General features: G+C 45.6%; 1 protein-coding gene and 1 long non-coding RNA gene across 4 annotated transcripts in view; one reads left to right on the top strand and one right to left on the bottom strand.

Annotated features, from left to right (window-relative positions):
* The window catches only part of LOC131411875 (uncharacterized), a 129,651-nt gene extending 116,919 nt beyond the window's left edge, over nucleotides 1-12,732 (bottom strand). For 2 of the 3 annotated variants that reach the window (XR_009221659.1, XR_009221657.1), the window contains exons 1-2: nucleotides 11,310-12,732; nucleotides 9,036-9,186 (exon numbers count right to left, since the gene is read on the bottom strand). This is a non-coding gene — a long non-coding RNA (uncharacterized LOC131411875). The remainder of the gene's footprint in view (nucleotides 1-9,035; nucleotides 9,187-11,309) is intronic. The other variant, XR_009221658.1, reaches the window with a different exon arrangement.
* A 599-nt stretch (nucleotides 12,733-13,331) lies between these two features.
* PCBP1 (poly(rC) binding protein 1) lies at nucleotides 13,332-15,012 on the top strand. The gene has a single exon (XM_058551026.1). The coding sequence runs from the start codon at nucleotides 13,555-13,557 to the stop codon at nucleotides 14,623-14,625; it is 1,071 nt and encodes a 356-aa protein (XP_058407009.1). The 5' UTR covers nucleotides 13,332-13,554; the 3' UTR covers nucleotides 14,626-15,012.
* The last annotated feature ends 4,253 nt before the right edge of the window (nucleotides 15,013-19,265 follow it).

Here is a 19,265-nt window from a genome sequence, read left to right as displayed (position 1 = left end):
TCTGAACTGAAAACAAGTTTAGATGCTATGAGAAAACTATAAATATGCTTTACAAATAGTAAGAGCGTCTTCAAATATTCACAAGATCGGAATGTGGAAAATGGATTATATTCATCCGATATGGTTCCAGGGGATAGGCCTAAAACTGATGAGAAGTCATCTCAATTAGATTTCAATTCAAAACAAGAAAGAATTTTCTATCAATGAGAGCTATTCAACAATATAACAAGATTCCTCAAGAAGAGATGAGCTCCCCAGCAACAAAAGTATTCAAAAAGAACTTGGACGATCATCTGTCAGGGAAATGACAGACAGCATTTCCGTAACTGGATGGCAGACTAGAGAAAAGGAGATTGATTGTACTACCTCAAGGGCCCTTTCCAAGAGTCTATCATTCTAAACAAAACAAGCAAATAAACAAACAAAAGCCACTAATAAATAACTGAAGAGTCCTCCCCCTGCTTTTTTTTTTTAAGCTCCGACGCAGTACAACTTAGGGGGTCTGATACCACTTTCCACTTGAGCAAATGTGGACAAATATTTTTGTGTGTGAGAGAGGAAGATCAGCCCTGAGCTAACATCCATGCTAATCCTCCTCTTTTTGCTGAGGAAGACTGGCTCTGAGCTAACATCTATTGCCAATCCTCCTCCTTTTTTTCCCCAAAACCCTAGTAGATAGTTGCATGTCATAATTGCACATCCTTCCAGTTGCTGTATGTGGGACGCCGCCGCCTCAGCATGGCCAGAGAAGCAGTGCATCGGTGCACACCCAGGATCCGAACCCGGACCACCAGTAGCAGAGCACGCGCACTTAACCACTAAGCCACAGGGCAGCCCCTGGACAAATTATTTAACACTATTTGCCTCACTTTCATTATCTGTAAATTTAGAACAATAATAGTACCCACCTCATAAAATTACCATGAAGATTAAATAATGATACTTTGTAAAGTACTTAAGACAGTGCATAACATATTGAATGTGTATAAAACCAGCAGCTTGAAAAAGAAAGGTAGCTGGGGGGCGGAGCGAAACCTAAAATGTGCTGCTTGTTTTAGCTATTTGTACCCAAACCACAACCAAAGCATTCCTGGCTGTTGCTGGCCAAAGGCTAGGTTCCCTTGGCAACCAGCCTCAAAAAAGAATCCAGACCTACCTTCTTCATGAAGGAGGCTCGTTCTCTGCCCTGAAATCTGCCGTCTTCCCTTGCACAAAGCAGTCTCCCTAAAACCTCACAAATACCACTGCTCCAAAATCAAAGAGTTGAGCAGGTGTTACTCTCCTCACTTCATATGATCAATCACAGAACATCAGAGTTAGAAGGGACCATTTAGAGCAACTCTTGTTTAATGAATGAGGACAATAAAGTTGAGAAAAGTGAAGTCCTAGATGTGGCAGATTGGTGACAGGGTCAAGACAGGATCAGAGGCCTCCTTATTCCTAGCCCAGTAGTCAAAATCTTCCCATTTTTCTGATGGGAAAAATAGGACTGGCCCTACTAAGCCACCTGCCCATACTATGTATTTTACACAGGAAAGAGAGGAATAGAAGCAGCAGGGTGTAGAGGTTAAGAGTATGGACTCTGGAGCCAGACTGCTTATTCAGATCTCAGCTCTACCACTTACTAACTGGGTGACTTCAAGCAAGTTTCCTAACCTCTCTTTGTTTCTATAAAACAGGGATAAGAGCGACTACCTTATAGGGTTATTTTAAGGATTAGATGAGATAATCCATGAAAATGCATGGCACATAGAAAGTGCTCGATGTGTACAGTGCTCTGCTCCTCATCATTACCAGGTGTACTAAGAAGAGAGACAATCATAACAACAAAATAGACGGGACAAGCTCCTACTTCTGGTCCAAAGAGCACTGGCAAGGACACAGGTGTTTATTTAGCTCCATTTCCTGGCCTTGGTCAGGAACCACCCAATCAGCAGGAGAAAACCATAATTAACCCACCATTCATGTGTTTTTTTTTTTCACTTTTTTTTGTGTGTGTGTGTGAGGAAGATCAGCCCTGAACTAACATCCATGCTGAATCCTCCTCTTTTTTGCTGAGGAAGGCCGGCTCTGAGCTAACATCTATTGCCAATCCTCCTCCTTTTTTTTTTTTTTTCCCTCAAAGCCCCAGTAGATAGCTGTATGTCACAGCTGCACATCCTCCTAGTTGCTGCATGTGGGACGCCGCCTCAGCATGGCCCGAGAAGCGGTACGTCGGTGCACGCCAGGGATCCGAACCCGGGCCACCAGTAGCGGAGCACGTGCACTTAACCGCTAAGCCACAAGGCCGGCCCTTCATTCATTTCTTTAGATCTAGGGAAGAATCAACTCAGGGAATCCCCAAGTACATGCTATGGTGATAAGATGCTTAAGATCACAGATAAAGGTTAGGTAAGTCTGAACCCAAGTATGACCTTTACATCTATGCTCACCTGAAGCTGGACAACATGCAGTTCCTGTCCAGTCTCTTCCCCTCAACCCATGCAAGTGGTCTAGCGTAATGGTTGAGAACAAGAGCTCTGCAGTCGGACTGCCTGGGTGCGAGCTCCTGTTCCATCATTTATTTGCTGTATCACTTAGGCAAATTACCTGACCTCTCTCTAAGCCTTTGTTTCTCCATCTGTTAAATGAGGATAACAACTATTTTAATCATGATAACAGCTGACATTTGGTGAGCACCTTCTATGTGCCAAACACTATGCTAAGCACTTTACATGGCTTATATCATTTAATTGTCAGAACAACATTATGAGGCAGGTACTATTATTAGCCTCATTTTACAGATGAGGAAAATAAGGTACAGTTTTCTTTTTTTTTTTTTTTGGTGAGGAACATTAGCCCTCAACTAACATCTGTTGCCAATCTTCCTCTTTTTGCTGAGGAAGATTGGCCCTGAGCTAACATCTGTGCCATCTTCCTTTATTTTACGTGGGACACTGCCACAGCATGGCTTGATGAGTGGTGCGTAGGTCCATGCCTGGGATCCGAACCTGTGAATACCGGGCTGCCGAAGCGGAGTGCTCAAACTTAACCACTACACCACCAAGCGGGCCCCAGGTACAGTCTTCTTATTCAAGGCCACATGGCTAGTTATGGCAAAGCTGAGATGTCAGTGCAGGAGATCTGCCCCAGAGTCTATGTTCCCTACTCCTACACTACTCTACTTCTCATAGCACCAGGCTCATGTGGTTGTTATATTGTTAAAATAAGACAATCCACATAAAGTGCCTCGTTCATGAAGGTTAGCCATTACAATTATTGCTGTTGTTATCATCACCATTGTTGATCCCTTTGAGCCTCTCTCAAATACTACTACCTCCTGAGTTCCAATTTCACCCAGAGGGAAACAGTTGTTTCCTTACCTAGATACCAGCTCACTGGGCAGCCTGGGGTGGGGTTCTGGTATTTGACTTCCCTCATGTAATACAGGGTTAAGTATCTGGGTGGAGAGACAAGGAAATATTTTCTATAAACCTGCTAGTCTATAAAAACAACATATTAAGGTCTTTGCTTTTTAAACATAAAATCTTCACTACTCTCATTAGAAAAGAAAACATATGTTTATTAAAAAGTTTTTTCAAATAAAACAGAGATATACAGTATTTACCAAAAAAAAAAATTATCCATCCTCTACCTCCTTCCCATTTCCACTCTCTTGTTCTCAAAACCAGTATATTATTTAGTCATTTAATCCTCACAAAACTAAGACTGGTGTCATTTATCATTATCTCCATTTGACAGGTACAGAAACTGAGGTTCAGAGATGTTCAAGACCAAACAGCTAGTAAGTGGATGGCCAGGGTTTCTGGAAAAGAACTTTCAGATATGGAGGAAGGTAATGATAGTAAACTCCTTTAACTTACCCTGAAAGGAAGTGGCTATGATAGAAGATTCCTAGAAGGTACTTAAGAAGAACTAAGACTGATAATGGGATTTTTAAGAAACTCTTGCTCTAATAAGGCAAGACCAAACAGAAACTGTAACCCAAAAAGCCAGTAATGCAGTGAGCTATCATCAATCCTGCCCTCCCAGAAACAGTACAAATTATTGATAAGCCTGACAAAGCAGAATTTCGTCTCTGAAGGTATCCATATCTTGTACACCAGTCCTTACCTCCCCAATTCCAAAATTATGTATCACTTTATCCTGCTAGAGAGCATGGCACTGTCTAGGTCAAAATAAGCATTTTTTAGACTGAGCAACTTGAGGGTAGGAACAGTGTCTGTTCATACACATCTTTCCCTCTTTATCTGGTAAACAACCCTCTATATATTCATACATTTTTGTTTAAAAATCAAGTAAATTGGGGCCGGCCCCATGGCTTAGCGGTTAAGTGCACGCGCTCCGCTATTGGCGGCCCAGGTTCGGATCCCGGGCATGCACCGACACACCACTTGTCCAGCTATGCTGAGGTGGCGTCCCACATACAGCAACTAGAAGGATGTGCAACTATGACATACAACTATCTACTGGGGCTTTGGGGAGAAAAAGGGAAAAAAAGGAGGAGGATTGGCAATAGATGTTAGCTCAGGGCCAGTCTTCCTCAGCAAAAAGAGGAGGATTAGCACGGATGTTAGCTCAGGGCTGATCTTCCTCACCAAAAAAAAAAAAAAAAAAATCAAGTAAATTTATTCATTCAACTCCTATGTGCTAGTCACTATTGTAGGAGGTGGGAACATAGCAACAAGCACAACAAAGTCCTAGCCATCATGAAATTTGCATTCTAGTGGCGAGTGACAAATAATAAACTATCGTAGAGAGAATCCCTAGAACAGTGCTTGACTCAAAGTAGGCAGCACTCGATAAATATCCAAATAGTGAATAAACGAATGAATGAATGAATGAATAGTATTTCAAATAGTAATAAGTTCTGTGGAGAAAAATAAAGCAAGGAAGGAGAACAGGGAAGGCAGAGGGTAGGAGATGGCTTTTACTTTACATAGGATAGTCAAGGAATGCTTCACAGATTAGGTAACAGCTAAGAAGAAACCTGAAGGAGGTAAGGCAAGAGGCCATACTGATATCTGGAAGAAGTGTTCCAGGCAGAAAAAACAACTACAAAGGTCCCAAGGCCTGGCATGTTGGAGCAACTGCAAGGAGACCAAGTGTAGCTAGAGTACAAAGGGAAAGTGGTAGAAGAGGTCAGACCAGGTAGGAGAGGGTGGTGCTGAAGACCCTAGGCAGCCTTGTAGACCACTGAAAGGACTTTACTTTTTAATCTGGGTGGGACCCCATGGACAGTTTTCAGCAGAGGAATGGCATGATTTGAAATACACTTAACAGGATTACTCTGATCACTGTTAAGATTAGACTGAGAGGACCAAGTACAAAAGAAGCAAGACCATTGAGAAGGCTATTCCAATAGTAGCAGGGGAGGTGGTGAGAAGTGTTCAAATTCTGGATGTATTTTAAGGACCTGCTGCTCACAGGACCTGCTGGTGAAGTAAGAAAAAGAACAGAGTCAAGGGAGAGTCCTCCATATATTCAATACAACTGAAACTGAGATGGGGAGGAATTGCCAGAGACGCAGATTTGAGAAGTTCCCGAGTTCATTTTTTGAATATGTTAAGTTCAAGAAGCTATTAGATATCCAAGTAGAGGTATCGAGAGGCAGCTGGATACAGCAGTCTTGAGTTCAGAGGAAAACATTCAAGCTAGTAATTCACATTTGAGAATTGTCAGGGTATAAATGGTATTTAAAGTCTTGAAAGGGAGCACCTAGGAAATGAGTGTAGATAGAGAAGGGATCCAAGGACTGATCTGAGTACTCCATCTTGGAGGCTGAGGAGATAGGGAGGAATCAGCCAAAAAAAAAGTGAGGGAGGGCTTAAGAAGGAGGGGCCAATGAGGTGGGTGGAGAACCAAGGGAGTGGCATCCTGGAAGCCAAGTGAAACTAGTGTGCAAGGAGGGAGTGTCAAATGCTGAGAGGTCAAGATGACTGAGAAATGACCACTGAATCTATGTGCTATTTTCTAAGCATGTTCTTCCTTACTCTACGAATACCACTTTTTTTCTTTTTTTTTTTTTTGTGAGAAAGATCAGCCCTGTGCTAAGATTCATGCCAATCCTCTTCTTTTTGCTGAGGAAGACTGGCCCTGGGCTAACATCTGTGCCTATCTTCCATCCACTTTTTATATATGGGACGCTGCCACAGCATGGCCTGACAAGCAGTGCCTCGGTGCGAGCCCGGGATCCAAACCCGGGCCGCCAACAGCGGAGCTCGTGCACTTAACCACTATGCCATGGGGCCAACTCCACTTTTTTTCTTTTAATCCAGGTAAAATCCCAGTATTGTCCAATGAATACACATAAGGTTTCTGTTCAGTGCAGCTATATCTGCCTCAAAAAAACAAAAATCAATGCTTTTACTCTGGGCACAACAGATTTTACAGAGTGAATAATATTGAACAAATGCTTTGTCTGGTTGAAGTAATTCTCTCTCTGAAACAAAGTCCCTAAGTCTTGCTTGTGCTCAGTAGGTGGGACCAGAGAAATGAGCTATTTAAATATATTTCTTTTATTCTGCCATAAAGTAGCAATTATTCTTGAACTCCTTTCCCTCCTCCCTAACTCAAACATCCTAACCAGCTAAACAAAGACTCTAAATTTTCACACACACACGCTGAAAAACAAAGCAGAACACAATCAAACCCAAAAGTTGGATGAGAAAGGGATTTCTGTGCATTGCACCTTCTTTCTTTTATTACACAGAGGATTAACAATCATTTGCTAATTCAAAAGCTGTGCTTTATTTACATTTTGTCCCTAGAATCTCTAGCCAGGAAGTGCAATTTCTGGTGTCTTCATCTTAAAACAGAATTATTGCTACAAAATAAGGTCTTGAACTTTCTGTGCTCTAGGAAGCATAGTCAATCTCAATAAGCTACACTTCTGAAGCAGTAGAATAACAATCACCAAAAATCGTATCATGCAAATATCCTTCATACCTTCCTGAAATGGCTACAACTTTTAAATGGACTGTGCTCTCTGCCTTTGGGCCTTTGCTCCCTCTGCCCTCCACCTTGCAATCTGCCAACTTGGGACTCAGCCTGAATGTCAGCATCTCTAGGCAGCCTTCCTGGATCCTCTCCATAGCTGAATCAAGGGCCCTTCTCTGAGCTCACAGCACCCTCTGCTTACTCATATCCTAACACTGTAACACACTGTACTGTGAATCTGTTTACTTGTCTGTCTCCCTCTCGAGACCATAAACATCTTGAGGGCAAGGACAGGATCTCATTCATTTTTATATCCTTAGTGTCTGGGACATATCAAGCAAACAATAAGTATAGGTTGAATGGATGAATAAGATGAAATTTGACCCGGTGTACCTTATGTAATTTTTGTAGCACACCTTCCTTGATAAACCAATTGAACTGAGGCTAATATTAAAATTACTGGCATCTACTCACATCCCCAGCTGATAGCAGAAACAAGAAATTTCCCCCAGCTGATATTGGAAATAGAAGATTAAAAAAAAACAGACACGCTGCTCAAGATCAGCTCAGGAGAAGTCATCCTACCAGCTGCTCGTCCTTGGTGCAAGACAGCAGCCTATGCTTCCCACACCACAGAAAGAGCTAATGGACCTTTGGATTGTTCTCCTTACCTCCCTTCCACTGATCCTGTATTCTTCTCTTCTCTCCCCACTGTGCTTTTCTCTCTCTTTCCTTTTCTCACCTTTTTTCCTTCCTCACTATTCTATACTTTGTATCTGCATTCTGTTCTCATTTTCTCTTTAACTTTTCTCTGCACTCCCTTCTCCCTGCCTTATTTCAGTCAGAGTGACCCTGGGGAATCCACGGGCATTGCTTTTTCCAACTGGGAGAATTTAGGCCAAGGATGTTGCTGTATCTCCTGGTCACTCCTGTAAGGCACACCAACATATTTCTTATGTTTCTGAGGAAACCAAGTAATGACCCCATAACAGCAGCGCAGGGTCACCAGCACATGAGATCAAATTGTTATTCTACACAGAGGGAGTAAGACATGCTTCTAGGCTGCACTCTGTAGTATCGTGGAAAGTACCAGGAAAAAGGCCCCCTCAATTTACTATAATTTTAAATAAAAAGAGAAATGGAACCTAAATCTGAAAGGGGAGGAGAAAAAGAAACCATGTGTTTGGAAAAAATGCTGCCACGTTGGTAAGGCAAATTTAAAAAGCTGTCGTACGCTTGCTAGGCCAGGTAGGTTAGAAAAACAAAATGTGGTCCTTGCCTCCAGGGAACTTACAATCTCATCAAGGAATCGTTCCCACCACTTCTCAAACCCATAAATGTAAACATTAGAGAACAAGAGGGAAGAGATTCTCTTAAACCACGAGTCAGGAACCTAACATAAGTGGATTGGATGTTCTGGGAGAGAAAAATACAAACTGGATGGAAAGCTTTTTGAGTTTAAGACAAAGTTATTCCAGGGTCAGCCTGGTGGTGTAGTGGTTAAGTTCCCATGCTCTGCTTTGGCAGCCTAGGGTTCGCAGGTTCAAATCCTGGTCACAGACCCATGTACCACTCATCAAGCCATGCTGTGGTGGCGTCCTACATACAAAATAGAGGAAGATGGGCACGGATGTTAGCTCAGGGGCAATCTTCCTCCACAAAAAGAGGAAGATTGGCAACAGATGTTAGCTCAGGGCCAGTCTGCCTCACCAAAAAAAAAAAAGATAAAGTTATTCCATGTGTCAAAGCCAGTGCCACAAGCATTGGAAGCCAAGAAAAGGAACAATCCACAACTAGGAGTCAAGAGGTCCAGCGCAGGTCCTAACAAGCTGTGTAACCTTGGGCAAGTCACTTCACTACTCTGATCCAAAAATGGCTCTTCCATAAAATGGGCATAACAATACCTCTCTGGCAAAGCTGTCTGTGATCATTAAATAAATAATGTGAAATCACATTGAAAGGCTTTCTATAACATGCCAAGATGAGGTAAGAGGAAGTAAAAATCCTTCCTCTGAAAGGAGTATAAATCCTGTCGTTCAATTTCCAAAGTCTAAGCCTGACTCACCTTCCCAACCTTATTAACCCCCTTAACTAACCTGCGGTCACTGGAGTGGGAGGAGAAGAGTCATGTGTGAGACTCCCGGGGTAGGGCGGTGACTATTTTAGTCAGTTGCTCCATATCTCAGTGGCTTCATCTGTAAAACGGGTGGTGTGGAATTCACTCAGTATCCATAAGATAGTGCAGGTCTGAGGAAGGGAGTGGGGAATTTACCATAAGTGAGTAAAATATTTACATAACCTTCTCCCCCACCCCAGATAAATAACCAAGATCATCAAGTTTCATTACTCCCTGTACAGAATTAGAAGGGGCCTTAGAGAACACTTAATCCCGAGTTTTACAGATGGGAAAACTGAGGCCCAGATAAATGAACTGGGCTGTAGAAGTCTCAAAGCTAGTCACTGGCAGAGCTGGAACTAGGGGCCAGAGCCACACATTCCCAAGTCGAGCATCCTCTCTGCCTGATCTCAGGGTCACCCAAGGCGCCTGTGGCCCATACAACACATTATCAACACCAAGAAACATTACAATTTAATCAACAGCTAAATGTGGGCTACCCAAAGGAAGGGCTGTAGGACTCCGGGGGAAGGGAGGAGGCTAAGAGCTGGCAAAGGGAAGACTTCATTGAGCAGGTGAGTAGAGCCATGGAAGTATTCAGATAAGAACAAATTAAGGGAATATTTCAGGCAGAAAAGGCTTAAAATAGGCAGTGTTCAGAAGAAAGACCCAATGGACAAAACTCTCTTTAGGGAAAATAAATACGTGGCAGACTTAGAGGACTAGAATGCTTTGAATCACGATAATTTAGTCCTTTTGTTGTCTCCTGAATTTTTAACATTGACAATTTTTCATTCCCTAATCAACTCTGTCTCCCTACAAGACAATGCCCTCTGTAGAGACCACATCTAGCTTAGTGGTTAAGTATACAGACTCTGGACTCAGATTGCCTAGATTCAAATCCTTGCTTTACCACTTAATAGTGGTGTGACCTTGCACAAAATCCTTTACCTCTCTGTACCTCTGTAAAATGGAAATACCACCACCCCCATCTCAGGAGATTTTGTGAGGATTAAACGTGTACATTAATCATATTGGCCACAACCTAATAATGAGTTTTTCTTCACTCTAGTTTTGATATGACCTTTTTTTTAATGTAAAGAAGAGAAATTACCAGAGTACACTGCACGTAGTAAGGATAAGAAATGTTTTCTGTCATAAACGTGTGCGCGTATGTGTCTCAGCTATTATGTAAAATTTCTCTCTTTTGGTGGTTTGCTTTTCAAAACGTGAGAGCCACTAAATTAATGCATACAATAATGCTTCAAACAGTGCCTGGCACATAGTAAGCACTTAGTGCTACTATTGTCATTGCTGCTGTTATGGACCTACCTATTAAGATCATTTGTAGGTTATGTAAGGTAATATGAAAGCACTTTGGAAAGTCTGATACACAATATTAATGTAAGTTAAAGGAGCAAAAAGCCCTTCTCTGCATCTCTAACACTCACACAAGCAGCGCCCTGTTTAGGCACATATCTGTTGCTTGGTCCACAAGTTATCTGTTACATTGTACTGAGGAGTCCACAAACTATGATTTATCTAACACCCTGTCTTGCTCTGTCAATATTTGCAGAGAAATGAGGCTTGGCGCCAGAGTTAAATTATTTATTTTTACCTGGTTGGGACTTTGGGGTGGGGAAGGCGGAAGTCATGCCCATGGGTTGCTGAAGGAAGCAAGTGAGTCATACAGAGATATTGCTTGCTCCCACAGAGCCAAGTAGACTCAAACGTGCCACAGACAAGGCAGGACTGACAGATACTTGAGCATTTAGGCAGGGCTGAATCACTTCCCCCTCCCTATCCTCACCCAGACACCTCATAAAAAAAAAAATAGCATTTGAGCCCCTTACAGGTATAGCTCACACCAGGAAACACTGGAACTCCCCAAACAGATACAGACAAATAGAGGATGACTGCACACCAAAAGATTACCTGAGGGGTTCCTTTATTTTTTTTAATTTTTTTGTGTGTGAGAAAGACCAGCCCTGAGCTAACATCCGATGCCAATCCTCCTTTTTTTGCTGAGGAAGATTGGCCCTGGGCTAACATCGTGCCTGTCTTCCTCTATTTTATATGGGATGCCGCCTCCACATAGCCTGACAAGCAGTGCTCGGTGCCCGCTGGGGATCCAAACCTGTGAACCCCAGGCCACCAAAAGCGGAGCAGCACACTTAACTACTACGCCATGGGGTGGGCCCCAGCATTTAATTCTAACACCCTGACTTACAGAAAAGTTTGGAAATGTGCTCACCAATAAGTAAATCGGAAGGTCTGGATTCCATCCTCGACACTGTGTGACCTTGAATTACTCACTTCATCTCTCTGGGCCTAAGTGAATTTGTCTGTTAAAAAAAGAAAAGACAGAGTGAGAGAGATAACAACACCTACCTCAGAGGATCATTGTAAAAATTAAACGATAGTATTCGGCAAAATGGCTAGCGCAGGATCTGACGCTGGTAAATGCACAATAAATGTCTGTTCCTTCTAGACCAAAAGTGATCACCAATTGTGATAAACTGAGGTTGCCGACCAGCTGGCCCGTGAAAGGTCATGGGCAGCCCAGGTCGCTTCATGGAAATTGGTTGTTTTTTTTTAAGTGAGTTTTATAAGACCATTTCTTGTTCTCTCCAGCACAACAGCCTGTGCTAGAAGTCTACGAAAGCAATAATTTTCCATCTCATTCCTTAAAGCAGTGACTCTTAAGTGCTTTGGTACCGGGGGTCCAAATTATCCATTGGTACTGCCCCCTACTAACCATCATTAAATTTAAAATGAGCGAGAGACTCAGTATTATCGCTACGTTTTACGGTTATTCGCATTCCCGTTTCAAATTAATGGAGGGAATGCATTAAAATTCGCCCACCGAGGTTTGGACCAGCCTGCGGCGTTTTATCCCAGAGTGGTCAGAGCACTCCCGGCCGACGGGCACCGGGTGGGGGTAGGGGTCGCATTCTAGAGTTCTCGGGCCGACCCCAATTTCTCGTTGGCAACGAATCAGGCCACGTGTCGCCATTTTGTGTTCAGAAAACATGGCGGCCACCGCCGTGGGGAAAGGAGGAGGGGCGGAGGGATCGCCACGTTGGGCGCTTTCCCTGCAGGATTCCAAAGTGCGTGGCGCACATGGTCTTTTCTGGCTGGCTTAGCTGAAGGAAAGGGAAAGGGGCAGAAATCACAACCGGTACACCAGCGACCGGAGTGACCTTTCTTTACAGAGGAACATGCGGCAGGAAAGGCCTTCCAAGATGGCGGGCGCGTGGGAGCCGCCCCCGGACAGCACAGGGCGCGGCGGCTGCACCGAAGGGGAAAGGGCCGCAAGGCAGCAGCGGGGGCGTAAACCGCAAGGGGAAAACTCCCCCAAAGCACTGGTCGGTACCCCCTGAATAAAAACGGCCCCCAAGAAGCACGCCATTGTCTTAAACGTCTGACGAGACTGCCACGAGTAAAATGACACTAGGGCAGGAGGTGGGGTTTCTGCGGGTTTAACCGAAAGAAACTTGCAAAATGCAAACAAAGCATTATGTAAATGGACGCCATTCTTTTTATGGCCGTCTTTCTACCACTTCCCAGAAACAGTAAGCAGAGATGCGACTCAGGCGGCGGCTGGGGGAGGGTGGGTTTCGGTCTTTTTCTTCACGAGCCGCCGCCACGAGGCATGGGCAGGAGTGGGGGCTGGCGCGGGGCGCCCGGACGCCGGGGACGAAAGGGCCCCCACGTGCCCGTCAGCGCGCGCGCCCGCACCACAGGCCTCGCCTCACCGCCCCTCCCCCCCGGAAGTCCGAGGCTGCCCCTCCTGTCTCCCCACACCCTCGCGCATGCGCTCTGGCCGCCTCACGCGCACGTTTTAAATCCGCGGCGTCCCGGCTGCCGCCTGCAGTTACAGCCGGGGGTGCCCGTGTCGTTCCGCGCTCAAACCCCTTCTGTAGGGAGGGAGAATAATGTGTCGCTCCCATTCACAACACTAACATTTCCAGACATTTGCCGGTGCCGCTAGGGTTAATAAAATACATGGTCCTTTTAGAACGGTGCCGGACTCACAGTTTCTGTCCATTGGAGCGTTATTTTCAATGCTAGGCTGTTAAAAGGGTTTTTTAAAAACTACCGTGTGCGAGTTGGCGCAATCTTGTGACCTAAAAAAGACGGGTCCTCATTTTTTTCAAGGGGTCCTGCGCAGCAAGCACTTCCGGGGTCAGAGGGTACGCGGGGTTGAAAGCGGGCTTCCCGCCCCGCCCAGACCGCCGAGGCTGCCGCCGGAGTCGCCACCGCCGCGCCCTCGCCCACCCGCCCGCCCGCCGCTCCCGGCCCCGCTCGCCCCCTCCGCCGCCGCCACCCGCCCCTGCGACGACGCCGCGGCCTCCCGCCCGCGCCCGCTCGCTCCCGCGGCCCTCGCTCGCCTCGCGCCGGCAGTTTTGGGCCTACACCTCCCCTCCCCCCGCCAGCCACCAAAGACTTGACCACGTAACGAGCCCAACTCCCCCGAACGCCGCCCGCCGCTCGCCATGGATGCCGGTGTGACTGAAAGTGGACTAAATGTGACTCTCACCATTCGGCTGCTTATGCACGGAAAGGAAGTAGGAAGCATCATTGGGAAGAAAGGGGAGTCGGTTAAGAGGATCCGCGAGGAGAGTGGCGCGCGGATCAACATCTCGGAGGGGAATTGTCCGGAGAGAATCATCACTCTGACCGGCCCCACCAATGCCATCTTTAAGGCCTTCGCTATGATCATCGACAAGCTGGAAGAAGATATCAACAGCTCCATGACCAACAGCACGGCGGCCAGCAGGCCCCCGGTCACCCTGAGGCTCGTGGTGCCGGCCACCCAGTGCGGCTCCCTGATTGGAAAAGGCGGGTGTAAGATCAAAGAGATCCGCGAGAGTACGGGGGCCCAGGTCCAGGTGGCGGGGGATATGCTGCCCAACTCCACCGAGCGGGCCATCACCATTGCTGGCGTGCCGCAGTCTGTCACCGAGTGTGTCAAGCAGATCTGCCTGGTCATGCTGGAGACGCTCTCCCAGTCTCCGCAAGGGAGAGTCATGACCATTCCGTACCAGCCCATGCCGGCCAGCTCTCCAGTCATCTGCGCGGGCGGCCAAGATCGGTGCAGCGACGCTGCGGGCTACCCCCATGCCACCCATGACCTGGAGGGACCACCTCTAGATGCCTACTCGATTCAAGGACAACACACCATTTCTCCGCTCGATCTGGCCAAGCTGAACCAGGTGGCAAGACAACAGTCTCACTTTGCCATGATGCACGGCGGGACCGGATTCGCCGGAATTGACTCCAGCTCTCCAGAGGTGAAAGGCTATTGGGCAAGTTTGGATGCATCTACTCAAACCACCCATGAACTCACCATTCCAAATAACTTAATTGGCTGCATAATCGGGCGCCAAGGCGCCAACATTAATGAGATCCGCCAGATGTCCGGGGCCCAGATCAAAATTGCCAATCCAGTGGAAGGCTCTTCTGGTAGGCAGGTTACTATCACTGGTTCTGCTGCCAGTATTAGTCTGGCCCAATATCTAATCAATGCCAGGCTTTCCTCTGAGAAGGGCATGGGGTGCAGCTAGAACAGTGTAGGTTCTCTCATAACGCCTTTCTGCTGTTTTCCCATGATCCAACTGTGTAATTTCTGGTCAGTGATTCCAGGTTTTAAATAATTTGTAAGTGTTCAGTTTCTACACAACTTTATCATCCGCTAAGAATTTAAAAATCACATTCTCTGTTCAGCTGTTAATGCTGGGATCCATATTTAGTTTTATAAGCTTTTCCCTGTTTTTAGTTTTGTTTTGGGTTTTTGGCTCATGAATTTTATTTCTGTTTGTCGATAAGAAATGTAAGAGTGGAATGTTAATAAATTTCAGTTTAGTTCTGTAATGTCAAGAATTTAAAAATTAAAAAATGGATTGGTTAAAAAATGCTTCATATTTGAAAAAGCTGGGAATTACTATCTTAAACTCTTTGTTGGTGCTTTTTTTTCCCTCCGCTTTTAGTGTTAGGAGGCGTTCGTAGGGAGAAGGGTGGGCGCGTCCTTGGTCTTCTCTCAAGTCCTTTTCACCTTACTGGGGAGATTCCATTTCCTCTCCGTCCCAACAAAGGAACACGGTAGGCTGGGCCTGCTTTGGGTTGTCTGCAGACAGAGGGGCTCTCCCACGGAGTGACATCCCTCCAGCCAAGTTCCAGAGAGAGGCCTCTGCCCATTTCTCTGGTAGAACACCAGGGTTTTCTGAGATGGAAAAATGTATGCCCATTCAGTAGGACCTCTGATGAATGGTAGTGTGTCCTTACATCTAATTAGCCCCACTCCCACCCCCACCCCCTATCTCACATAGAAAACTCTTAGCCAGGAACAAAAAGATGTTCTGAGGCGGGAGGAGCTTGGAGGACCCAGAGAAGTGGGGGAGGAAAGGGCTGGGCTGAGGGTGAAGGGAGGGGCTGAGGTTGGGGGAAGGGAAAGGGGCAAGGGTGGGTTTGAGGGCTTGGAAGAGGGCAACTGCTGCAGGGTGCTGGTAGGGATAGAGGGGTCTTGGTTGGGCAGCAGGATCGGGTGGGGGATGGTACCAGCGGGTTGCACGTGTCAAGCATGCACCTGTGGCAAGCGGCCTGTCAGAGGATGTTATTACACCTGCCAAGTGGTGTGTCCAGAAACAAAAGAGGCCCAGCTTCTAATTCTTCAGCTGGGTGCAATGTTTAGAGAAATCATTATACCAGGAAATAATCCTGCCTAAGAGGGGCAGTCCTCACAGGCAGGAATGTAGGCTGATCTATTGGTTATGGCCTAAGAATGACCTCGGTGTTAAAAATACAGATTCCTGAGTCCCACCCCAAATTTAATCAGAAGACTGCATTTTTAACAAACACTTCAAAAATTCTTAGATTTGAGTGCCACTGATTCTCTTTGCCAGTGGATTAGGAAGATCCTGCTGTGAAGGCCTAACAGCCTCATGTCCACATCAGCTAGTGGGACTAGGCTGGACTTGATGAGAGAAGAAAAATTCTCTACTGTTAGGTGAAAGACACACTAGGAAAAACAGTACAAGACAATAGACGGTTAGATGCCAAAGTGTAGTTCAAACCCCAGGCCCTGTAAGAGATCACTAACGGCAAAGAGAAATTCCTGTAGGACAGTATTCTCCATGATAAATTATTTGTTGAGGCTTATTCTCTACAGGGCATCTGCTGCTTTTTTCTGAGGTACAGACCTGGTTCCAAGGGTCCCTGGAGGTAAGATTGGGGTCTACTGTGCATTTTACACCCACTGTGGGGTCAGGCAGTCAGTCACTGAAAGGAGCCCAAATTCTGGAGTTAAACCTGAGTTCAAATTTGAGTTCTGCCACTTACTTCTGGGCTTGGGCAAATTACTCAACCTCTGTATAAAATGGAGGTGTTAAAAGTGCATGTCTCCTGGGCTTGAAAAAAATGAAAGCATATATGTAAAGCAGAACAAGTGCTTACAACACAGTAAAGTTCAATATACTTTAGATTGCAAAAGGCCAAAGGCCCATTTCTGCCCACCATATCTTTGGGCAGAGAAGATAGATAGTAAAAAGTAGGGAACAAAGCAGTGTGTATTAAATGATAAGCTGAGAGAAGACAGTTGGACTGAGGGGCCAGGACAGATAGAGGAGGCCCTAGTGAAGACCCAGAAATGGGTTCAGTGTCTTGGAAACAGTGAGCACAAGTCAGGTTGGCATAGAGTAGGGCAGGAGTGGATAATTAAGTGGGACCCCCAAACACCAATCCAAATGGTTTGTGAGGAATCCCTGAAATTTGCTGGGTGAAGTGGTTTGAATGCCCTATAAAAAGGAAGCTTCATTTTTCTCAACTCCCTCCCGTTCCCACCCTTTAAAAGGCAAAGCTGGCAATAATTTGTAAAATAATGATTTAGGCAGCAAGGCATGGGATAAATGGCATAGTTGGAGAAACTAAAGGCAGGAACAGCAATTAGAAAACTACCTCAAGTAAAAAGCAGATTCTAATATAGGTTGGGAAATGGTATCAATAGGAATGCATATAGAAAGGGGCCAATTCAAAAGAGGTTGAAACTGGGTGTGGAGGGCCGGCCCCATGGCTTAGCGGTTAAGTGCGTGTGCTCCGCTACTGGCGGCCCGGGTTGGGATCCCGGGCGCACACCAACGCACCGCTTCTCCGGCCATGCTGGGGCCGCGTCCCACATACAGCAACTAGAAGGATGTGGAACTATGACACTTAACTATCTACTGGGGCTTTGAGGGACAAAAAAAAAAAAAAAAACTGGCTGTGGAGGCCAGAGAAAGAGACATAAGGAGAGGGAGCAATGAATTCAGACATGGTGATGGGAGTATCTGCGGATAGAAATATTCAACCAGTAGCTAGAAATAGGAGACAAACTCTGAAGGGAAGTCAGAGCCACAGGGAGAAGGTCAAGAGGAAAGGGCTAGGGACCAAGCTTTGGTAAGGGACCTAGTCTAACTGTTCACCACTGTCTCTCTGGTGCCTGTCACCATACCTGACATACAGCAGGGGCTCAATAAGTATTTGTAGAATGAATATGGAAGAAGCAGCCAGTGAAGAAGGTATAGGCCAAGCAGCAGGAGAAAAACCAGGATAGTGGCCTAGAGAGGAGTCAAGGAGGAAAATTTCAAGGCTGATGGAGTGACAATAATGCTACAGAGAGGTTTAGCACATTTGATTGAACACCTACTAGGTGCAAAATAGTTTGAACTAAAATTTGATGTTTTCGTACAACTGAAAGATGTGTAGTAGCTCATTGCAATTAGAGCATGTACATGGTAAAGAGTAGGAAGGGGAGGTGGAGGAAGCCACAGAATCATTTGAGGCTAAATTATAAACAGCCTTGAATGCCGTAATAAAGGGTTTGAGCTTTATCCTGAAAACCAGTGGTCTCCAAACATTTTCTTAATATAAAAAGTCTTTAGTATATACCCTTATTACATGTTTATTTATAAATTACATATATGTATACTAGTCATTATGCTTATTTATAAACTGTAAGCATAATTCTAAATATTATGTATATTAGAAAACACAAAAAACTTTAAATATTAACAATTAAGATAAAAAACAAATTGAAATCTAATTTCTAATAGTTTTTTTTTTCTTATGCCTTCCCCCCAGTCATTTTAGAGACCACTTCAAGGGGATACTGGGGAAGACGATTTCAGTGTCATGGATATCCTTGGGGAGCAGGATTTCTGAAGAGTGATGGGGGGAAGCCAAATGCCAGCAGGAGGCGGGGTCTGGGGGTTGAAAGGGGAGACAGGAGTATAGATTGCTCAAATGCTTGGTAGTGCAAAGTGAGAAAGAAATAGGACAATAATTTGAAGGGAGAGAATTGGGGAAAAGGTTTTTCTGGTTTTGTTGTTTTTGAAAGGACCCTCACTAAAGGCAGATAATGAGGAACTGATAGAAAGCTGAAAATAAAAGCTACAGGTAAGAAAGGACTGTAGATAGAAGAGGGTCTTGGAGCAGTGAATATCCGGTGCCAGGCCGATTTTACTATTAGAATTTAATTCTCTTTGTCCCCTCTCCTATGAGGACGTGCGTTTCAGGACTCCTCTCCTTTCTCTGGGGCAGCTTGAGCATCTCCTGTCCTCTTCTGGGTTGAGGACTGGAAATCGATGAGCCCCCTCTGCAGTTGCTGGGTTTCTTGTCATAGCCCCATTCTTACCGTCAGCTGTTAGGCCACAGCCAGTGCCACAGCTGGGAGGAGACTGAACAGGTTAACAAGCACTTGTTGTGTCATAGCCACAGGAGTTGTCCCACGTGTTTAGAAGGCTGGTCTCCCCCCAGTCGCCAGTCCCCTCCCTGTTGAGCCCCACTCAACATACACACACATACACCACTACCACATGCCCCGCCCCAGCCAGCAGTTTGGGCAATGAGTCATCATTCTTGGGTCACCCCTAGAGCAGCTACGTATCCTCTGTCACCTGGAAAGTAAGCAGTGTTTGCCAAGAGCTGGAGGTTTGTGAGTTGAACCCACCTCACCCCCTGCTACTCTTGGCTACCCCAAGTAGTGAACCACATACCGTCCAGTATCTCTGGGCCCATCACATCCTGCCAATGGGACAGCACCCAGCTAGACATATAAATAGGCAGTCACCACCAGAGAAGCCTTCCACGGCCAAGTTCTCTGGCCACCTTGTCTGTCCTGGCCACCTGAGGGGCCTTCCTAAAATTCCAATCTGACCATATCATTCCCCTGCTT

This window comes from Diceros bicornis, chromosome 12, assembly GCF_020826845.1.
Source record: "Diceros bicornis minor isolate mBicDic1 chromosome 12, mDicBic1.mat.cur, whole genome shotgun sequence".
In the NCBI taxonomy this organism is placed as follows: domain Eukaryota; kingdom Metazoa; phylum Chordata; class Mammalia; order Perissodactyla; family Rhinocerotidae; genus Diceros; species Diceros bicornis.
The sequence above is the reverse complement of the archived record's forward strand: the minus strand, read 5'-3'. Positions and strand labels throughout refer to the sequence as shown.